The sequence below is a fragment of the Thamnophis sirtalis genome, unplaced genomic scaffold, assembly GCF_051295495.1.
Source record: "Thamnophis sirtalis isolate CommonGarterSnake01/CBP01778 unplaced genomic scaffold, rThaSir2_p1.2 scaffold_4, whole genome shotgun sequence".
Lineage (NCBI taxonomy): Eukaryota > Metazoa > Chordata > Lepidosauria > Squamata > Natricidae > Thamnophis > Thamnophis sirtalis.
In genome coordinates this window covers 126909455-126918573 of record NW_028261384.1, presented here as the reverse complement: position 1 = coordinate 126918573, position 9119 = coordinate 126909455, and the positions used below count along the sequence as shown (strand labels likewise).

The following is a 9119-nucleotide window of genomic DNA, read 5'->3' as shown; positions in this document are numbered from 1 at the left end:
TTGAGCATCAGAAGATATTTCTTAATAGTAAAAGCTGTCCAAGAACAAAAACAGAGATCTGGGGAGGTAGTGGGCTATCCTTCATTGGAGATATTTCAAGAGAGGCTGGATGGCCCTCCATGCAGGATGCTGAAGTAGTAGAGCGGACAGATAGGTGAATTAGATCAAAGGTCTCCAAATTTGTTTAAGACTGGTGGACTTCAACTAGAAAAAGTGTAGAGAAGAGCAACCAGGATGATTAGGGAACTGGAGGCTAGAACATACGGTGAACAATTACAGGAACTGGGCATGGCTAGTATAGTGAAGAGAAGAACCAGGGGAGACATGATAGAAGTGTTCCCAATATTTGTGGCTGCCACAGAGAGAAGGGGCGGGGGGTATCAACCTATTTTCCAAGGCACCTGAAGGCCAGACAAGGAATAATGGATGGAAACTGATCAAGGAGAGATTTAACCTAGAAATAAGGAGGAACTTTATGACAGTGAGAGCAATTAACAAGTGGAACAGAAGTTGCCTTTGGAAGTTGAAGGGGCTTCATCACTGGAGACTGTCAAGAAGCCATTCATCATTTGAGACTTTCAATTGCCATTTTTCATAAATGGTGTAGGGTTTCCTGCTTGGGCGGGAGGTGGCTTGGACGAGATGGCCTACAAGATCCCTTCCGACTGTGTTACTCTGTTAACTCCCAGAATTTCCCCAGCCAGCCATGCTAGCAGGGAAATTCTGGCAGTTAAAGTCTACCAGTCTTAAAGTTGCCAAATTTGGAGACACCCCCCCCCCTTGGAATAGATCATTTTCTGAGCCACTTCCATCCTTTCTGTTCTGTGATTCTACCTTTATAGGAAATAGATGGAGTAGGTTGAGTTAGAGCAGAGGTGGGTTGCTCCCGGTTTGGCCCGGTTCAGCCGAACCGGTAGGGGAATTCAGGCTTGGTTCGCAAAACTGGCAGCGACTCAGGCCTGCCACGCCCCTGAGCCAATTTCCTTGCCGCCACTGGGCCACCGCCATTTTGATTTTTAGTGACTGCACAGGCGCAGTTCACTGTAAATTGTTCTGCGTGTGCGCGAAGAACGATTTACATTGAACAGCGCACGTGTACGGGTTGTGGACCAGGAGTAAAACTGGCGGGAACCCACCCCTGAGTTAGAGGGATTGTGCCGAAAAGGCAGGGGCAATAAGAGAAGGCAAGTGGAGCTGGCTTTAATGCTTTCAAGCTGCACAGGGATGCCATTGTCCATTTTCTATCAAAATTCATTGGTTATTGTTTTTTCTTGTCCGAGAAGCTTGTTCAACATGCATATGGTTGCCCCCTCCAATCTGAACTCCGGTGATGCTGTTGCCACGGATTTGAACTCCGCCATCTGGAGGTCAAGAAAAGAATTGCCTTTGTTAAAAATCAGGTTAAGTTCAGAGACGTTTTACAGGAGTGAGTTGGTTATATTTTGGGACTGTTTGCTTTTACTCACAGGGAGCTGCAGGTGCAGAACGCCATGGGACCGGCAGGTTCTGCTGGGCAAATCCAATATCACCTTGGTGGGTGTCATAAAATGGCTGGGGAGAAAAAATCTAGATGAGGAAAAAAATGGAAAAAAAAGATGGATGAGTGTTGACAGGAACTGAAAAGGTGACCATTGACCTACTCTTTCAGACCAGCTATACCCCTGATGACGAACCTATGGCATACGTGCCATGTTGCCCTGCATGTGCAGCATTGCCCGTACATCCTCTGGGTTTCTGGCCCATGTGCGCATGCGATGGTCAGCTGGCCTTTATGCATATGGCAGTGCCAGAAAGTGGAAGGCCTGGTCTTCTTTTTTTGGCATGAGCATGTGTGCTGGCCAGCTGATAGTACCAGGTAGCTGATACTAGCTGGCCAGCACACATGTGGATGCCGGAAGCCGGAAGTTCATTTTCTGGCACTCCCATGCCCCCTGGGCAGCTCCTCTTCCATGTTAACAGCCCTGACGAATGCAGTGCCAAAAAGATTTGCCATCACTCACCTATACACTTACTGTATTTTTCAGAGTATAAGAGGCACCTTTTTCTCTCAAAAAAGAGGCTGAAAATCTGGGTGCATCTTATTCATTGAATACAGCATTTTTCTGCCTCTCGAAACCCAGCCCCCTTTACCAAAATGGCCATGCATAGCCTTTAGGGGGCTTTTAGAGTGCTCCTGGGGGCGGGGAGGGCAGAAATAAGTGAAAAAAGGCTATTTTTTGCTCATTTTGGGGGGGGACCCACCCCGCAGGAACACTCTACAAGCCTCCTGAAGGCTATTCATGCCCTTAAAAAAAAAAAAAAACAAATGGGTCCATTTTTTGTGAAAAATAGGCCATTTTGGGGAGGTTTGCAGAGTGCAAAAACTTTTTTTAAAATTTGTTCTTCAAAATCTTGGTGCGTCTTATACTCCGAAAAATACGGTATATCACCTGATGACCCAATTTGAAATGGACTAAAAAACCCGATCAAATCTGAATGTCTTTTTATGCACCTAGAAAGCTGAACCTCCTTCAGATAATTCCACCATAATAGCACTGTTAGACCTTCACTGTTTGTTTGTTTTTTAAAAAAATATGATTTTTTTCCCGCTACTCTGTTTTTCCTTTATTGTGTTGTAACTTGTACCACACGCAGAGTTTGTTTGGATAGGAGCAAATAATGGGTGGATGGATGGATGGATGGATGGATGACTGAATTATCTACTTTGCCAATAAAAGAAACTGCTAATCATTAGGGATCTGGTTTGAAACCACAAGGATTAAGGAATTTGAAAGCCATAGATTCTTACTGGCAGGGGTGGGCTTCAAAAATTTCAGCAATGGGTTGTTTGCCTGGTTCCTGGGTGGGCATGGCCATGGTGGGGATGGCCTATTTGGCCTCCTGCACCACAGCCGGGGGGCCATTTTCACCTTCCCCAAGTTCTGAAGGATTTCCTCGATCCTCTGGGAGGGTCAAAACTGCTTCCCCCAGGCTCCGAAGCCCTCTGAAGGCTGGAAACGGGCTCATTTCTGGCCTTCCAGAACTTTTGGGTGGGCCGTTTTTCCCCCTCCCCGAGCCAAAGGTGAGATTTGGAGGTTCTCTGAACCGGCCATAATATTAGCTACAGGTTCTCTTGAACCTGGGTGAACCTATAGCAGCCCACCCCTGCTTACCAGACCCCCTTCCAGTAATTTATATGTCATTCCCTCTGCAGCCTGATCTGTTGCTATGCCAGGTGGCCCTTATAAGAAATATAAAGTAGTAAATTGATATTTTCCCCTCCGTGTTCATTTCTCGTGTCATGGTGTAAATCAGAGAGCAAAGATTAACTTTAAAAAAAAAAAAGAACTGCGGGGAAATTCCTTTGGCTGAAGAATGAGGTAATTGTGTATTTGTTTGTGAACTTTTGGGAGCACAATTTGTTTGGGGAGCACAATTGGCCCAATGTTTCCGATTGGACAAAGCTATGGATTGTTTTCCCTGATGAAGGAAAGTTCCACAAAGTCTCTGTATGACCACGGTGGAAATAGGACACTGAACTATGAAGTGTAGATCCAACAGAGATTCATTTTTTTTTTTACTACAGGTTCTGTGGGCATAGTTAGTGGGCATGGTCTGGTCATGTGACTGAGTGAGCATGGCCAACTCAATGTGAGTGATGTCACTCAGTCACATGACATCCCCCCACCAAGTCATACCCACAGAACCAGCAGAAATGGCAGCTCCTGCAGCCTGTGCCTTTATGGTCGCCCACATATCAAAGTATCTTAAAGGGACACCACCGTCCAGCTGCCTTCCGAGCAACTCAGCTACAACTATGTCCCTTTGACATGGACAGACCATTCTCTTCTCCACATCTGGCAATGGAGTGCAGCTGTGCATGCGTACTGACAGGCAATGGGGTGAGAGTTCGCGGCTGGCATGAAGAACAGGGTGGCATTGGTGCCGGCCGGAACTTCAGGCCTCTTTTTTGACCTGTAGTTTTTGGTAGTTTTTGGTGCAAGAAGCCTCTCAGATGCTGCCTCTTTGCCAGCCAGAACCAAGCTGCCGATGGTAGCTGTAGATGTCTTGGACCAAAAACTACCGACCTCTGCTTCTTGAATGCACCAAAAAAAGAGCTTCAGTCCCGCCACTCTGTTCTTCGAACTGGCTATGCATGTTCACCCCATGCCTCCTGGACCGGAAGAACAGGATGGTGATGGCGAGAGCAAGAGACAGATGAGTGGGAGGGGTGAGCAGACAGGTAGGGGAGGGGCCAGACAGAGGTGGTATTTACTGTTTCAGCGAACTAGTAAAAAAACTGGCTGAACACCACCTCTGGATCCAATGGAGCTCTTCCTAGAATGTTCTTGCCAATGTTCTATGCCAGTGTGAAATCTATTTTTTTTTTACTACTGGGTCTGTGGGCATGGTTTGGTGGGGTCATGTGACTGTGTGGCCATGGCTATGTAGTCATACAGCTGGGGGATCAATGTCTTGCTGGAGCAGGGTTGGACTAGATGACCTCCAGGTCCCTTCCAGCCTTGGATTATCTGCTGAAGCTGCGTCTAGTGCCAGGTATGTAGTCCTTCTTCCTCTCCTTTTTCCCTCCCTCCCTCCCTCCCTTTCTTTTTCTTTCTTTCTTTCTTTCTTTCTTCCTTCCTTCCTTCCTTTCTTTATTTCTTTCTCAACACCTTCCATCCCACATTTTTGGCCTAGCATGCTTCAGAGAAGCCTGCTGGGAGCAAAAATGGGCCCCCACTCACCCTCGTGTTTCTGGAGAACCTATAGTAAAAAAAAAAACGCTTAAAAAGTTTTTTAAAAAGTTCGAAAAATCAGCTGTGCGACGTGCGATCATTGGAACTTTTTAAGAAAAAAACTTTTTTTCTGTATTTTTTTACTACCGGTTCTGTGAACCAGTAGCATTTTTTTACTATTGGTTCGAGCAAACCGGCCCAAACTGGTAGCATTTCATCCCTAATTCTATGCCCCTATTTTTGAAAGAAAAGTTTAGAGGGAAATAAGATTCATACAACCCTTAGTGGAAGTTAGCAAGAGAGATTCACAGAAGATCTCTTAAGGAAGCTTCTCTCCATATTTCCCCAATCTTGTTCCTAGTATTTATCATTTACTTACCGGCGGATAATGAAGGTATCCAGGATAATTTGGATATGGTGGGAAAGCAAATGTATCTGAAAGGGGCCGTTGCTTATTACCTGTTTGGAAAAAAAAGGGGGGGAGGGGAAACATGTTAGCAGTGTTCCAATATTTGAGGGGCTGCCACAAAGGGATCAAGCTATTCTCCAAAGGACTTGAAGGCAAGGCAAGAAGGAATGGATGGAAAACTAATCAAGGAGAGAAGCAACCTAGAATAGGTTACCTTCCCACCAAAGGTGGTTCCTATTTTTCTACTTGCATTTTTACATGCTTTCTACTGTTGCTAGGTTGGCATAAGCCGAGACAAGTAACGGGAGCTCACTCTGTTACGCGGCACTAGGGATTCGAACCACCACTACTTGGCTCTCTGTTCCCATGTCTTTAATGGTCATGGCTGCTAGTTCCATGATGGTCTTGCTGTGCAGGAGTAGGATGCCTGGTTTCACACGTTCCCTCCAAACAAGACAGGGGAAAAAAATTACCTCTGAGTGTGCTCCTCTGCGGAGTTTGGACTTCCGACACAAGAGCATTTTCCTGGTCTGTCCTTTCAGCTCTCTTGAAAAACAAAGCATCAGGCTAGTTAAAAGGTGATCCCGTGTTCACGATGCCCATGTCAGCTCCCTAGACAAGACCTGTTCATGTTTATGCTTCTTCCTTCAACAGAAGTGTCAGCCAGGGGTGGGCTTCAAAAATTTTAGCAATGGGTTCTCTGCACGGTTGTTGGTTGCCCATGGTGGGCATGGCCTAGTTGGCCTCCTGCACCACATCAGGGGGGTGTTTTTGCCCTCCCTGGGCTCCGGAGGCTTTCTGCGAGCCTCTGGGAAGACAAAAATAGCCTTCCCTAGGCTCCAGAGGCCCTCTGGAGGCTGAAAACAGGCCCCTTTCCAGACTTTGGGTATGGCCTGTTTTTCGCCCTCCCTGAGCCTCTGTGTGGGCACCTAGCCTCTGTGTGGGCGCTCTACATGGGGCAGCCCCTGAAGAGTATTCGGAGACTTCAGCTTGTCCAGAATGCAGCCGCGCGAGCGATTATGGGTGCACCCCGGTACACCGATGTTACACCTATCCTCCACGAGCTGCACTTACTGCCCATTGGTCTCCGGATATGCTTCAAGGTGCTAGTCATCACTTATACAGCCCTTCATGGTATTGGGCCTGGGTACTTGAGAGACCGCCTGCTGCCAATTACCTCCCAAAGACCTATTAGATCCCACAGACTAGGCCTCCTCCGAATTCCATCTACCGGCCAATGTCGCCTGGCTACCACCCGGAGGAGGACCTTCTCTGTGGCTGCTCCGGCCCTCTGGAACGAGCTCCCCATGGAGATTCGGACCCTCACCACCCTTCAGGCCTTCCACAAAGCCCTTAAAACCTGGCTGTTCCGACAGGCCTGGGGCTGACGAGTTCCCATCCCCACTCGAACTGTATTGCTGTTGATTGTTTTTAAATTCTTTCTGTAGTTGTTTGCTGTGCTGTTTTTTTTCCCCCTTGTCTGTATTTCCCTCCCTTTGAATTGTGAGCCGCCATGAGTCCCTCCAGGAATAAAGCGGCATATAAATGCAATAAATTCAATTCAATTCAATACTTACCTGGCATCCCAAATGGGCCATGTGGAGACTCCTGGGAGAGGTGATGCTGTGTGGGAGAGGTGGGGCAGTGTGGGTGGGGCCAGCCAGAGGCAGGATTTGCAGGTTCACCAAACTGGGCAGATCCTCAGCTAAAGGATCCCCCAAACCCGTGCGAACCCGCAGCAGCCCATCCCTGAGTGTTAGCCTCAGCTTCCTTTCCTGGTTCTTAGCCAATGATCATTGCTCTAAGCAGGCACACTTTGCCAAGAAGGCTTGTCGCAAGAGCTCTAGTCTTCCATAGTGTTCTCCAACCACAGCCACCATCTTCTATTAGATCAAATAAGCTCGACACAGCTCACTAACTAGTTTGTCACTAATTGGAACTATCTCTTTTTTCCTACAAATGACTAACTCATTCTCGCACAAAAGAGTAAATTGATAATTATGTTCTTACATTCCTGGTACACATGCTTTTACTTCGGTGAAGGGTCCCAGAAGATTTGTTCCTGAAAATGACTTCTGGTGGTAGAGCTTCTGAAAGGGGTGAAAATAGCAATGATTATATACCCCGCTTATCCTTTATTTGTTTTAGCCATTTTTTTCTTGAATTAATCACAATCGTTGGCTCCAGTGGGGGGATTCAAATAATTTAACAACCGGTTCTCTGCTGTAATAACCAGCTGTGTAGGTGGGGCTTGGTGGTCATGTGACTAGGTGGGCGTGGCCAACTCAACATCACTCATGTAGATGGGCGCTTTGCCTTAGCTGTTAGAATGCAATAAGGGTTAACCAGAGAGGCAGTTTCTATAACAAAGGCAATAAAGATTAGGCTAGAAACAACACCAGAATGTTTTCTTCCTGCCTTCCTTACAGGATTAGGCCTGTAAAGTGAAAAAAAAACACAAAATGAGATTTCTTCCAACAACGGGTTCTTCAAACTGCTCAGAAAGTTAACAATTGGTTCTCCCAAATAGGTGCGAACTGGCTGAATCCCACCACTGGTTGGCTACCTATATCACTTTAAGACAAAAATAATGGGTTACAAACCATAGTTAAAGTCACACAATATGCTAATTTATAAATTACAGCATTGGGCTTACCACAGTACACTTAACTATAGATTTTTTTAAAATCATGATTCCATGTACTATCGCTGAGAAAAATCTATGGCTCGTCAGCAAACAATCAATAGCAATAGCAGTTAGACTTATATACCGCTTCATAGGGCTTTCAGCCCTCTCTAAGCGGTTTACAGAGTCAGCATATTGCCCCCACAGTCTGGGTCCTCATTTCACCCACCTCGGAAGGATGGAAGGCTGAGTCAACCTTGAGCCGGTGAGATTAGAACCGCTGAACTGCAGATAACAGTCAGCTGAAGTGGCTGCAGTACTGCACTCTACCCACTGCGCCACCTCGGCTCTCAATCAATTAAAAAATATATCATAAACTAGTTACAGCAGGAGTTCTAACTCAATTTCACTGACAGCTGCGATTGACCTCAGGGGCTGGGTGTGATGGCCAACTGGGTGGGCGCAGCCAGCTTGATGCCATTCTCCAAACTGTTGGCATGTTTCCCCTTTGCATCGGGCTGAAGCTACATTGGCCTGATCTTTCCTCTTCATACTGGGTAGACCAGGACGTCACAGTGGGTTGGATCCGACCACATTGTGGGTCGAATTCAGCTCATGGGTCTTGAGTTTAACAACATCCCTGAGCAATAGCAATTATATGCAATTGGTAAACCATCATGGTAGAATTCACAATCCCTGACTTGAATTAACCATGATGGCTTGATCCACACATTTTCTTAAGCCAAACCAAAGGAAACTCATTATGACTTTGGGTGATGTGTGAATCCATCTTATCAGAAGAAACTGGGTATTTTGCAGGCCTCGTCAAACAAATCATTAGATATTCTTGATTCTGAAATATTTAAGATAAAACATAAAACATGGCTTAGTAAAATGTATTCAAATTCACTGGATCGTCTTTGTGGATTTATCGGCTGACAACTTTCTATTCACTTTTTCTTAGTTAAGAAGCAATGTGCTTTGATTTGCTTTGAATTCATTATGACTGAATTCATTTGTTGAGATAAACAATACATATCTAAGATAAATGAAGGAAGCCCCATTCTATTTTACAGGTTGCATGAATTTGCCCCATTGTATAAATAATTTTGAAGAAATTACACCTCTGGAATGAACCTGGGTCCTTCCAAATAGGATTTTCATTGAACAAATGCCCGCTCTTCTCCACAACATTTTATTTTGGGGTCCAGCCATGAACAATCCTTTTTTCACTAGTACTTCCTATTTTTTTTATTATTTACTGCCGAAAAATGGTAATAGAAAGAGGAACCGAATGAGAAATAATTCCAGTGGATCTCTTGAAATTAGCCGAAAGAGTTCTAGGCCTCCTTGATTTAGTCTAGGGGTG

The 9119-nt window shown here is 45.7% G+C and overlaps 1 protein-coding gene across 1 annotated transcript in view; it reads right to left on the bottom strand.

Annotated features, from left to right (window-relative positions):
• Positions 1 to 9119, bottom strand: part of RIPK3 (receptor interacting serine/threonine kinase 3) — a 35592-nt gene continuing 26473 nt past the window's right edge. Inside the window, exons 8-12 of the mRNA XM_014066909.2 lie at positions 7135 to 7214; positions 5598 to 5670; positions 5095 to 5174; positions 1467 to 1566; positions 1 to 1361 (exon numbers count right to left, since the gene is read on the bottom strand). Of these exons, the coding sequence (XP_013922384.2) occupies positions 1252 to 1361; positions 1467 to 1566; positions 5095 to 5174; positions 5598 to 5670; positions 7135 to 7214 (443 nt within the window). The 3' untranslated portion in view covers positions 1 to 1251. The remainder of the gene's footprint in view (positions 1362 to 1466; positions 1567 to 5094; positions 5175 to 5597; positions 5671 to 7134; positions 7215 to 9119) is intronic.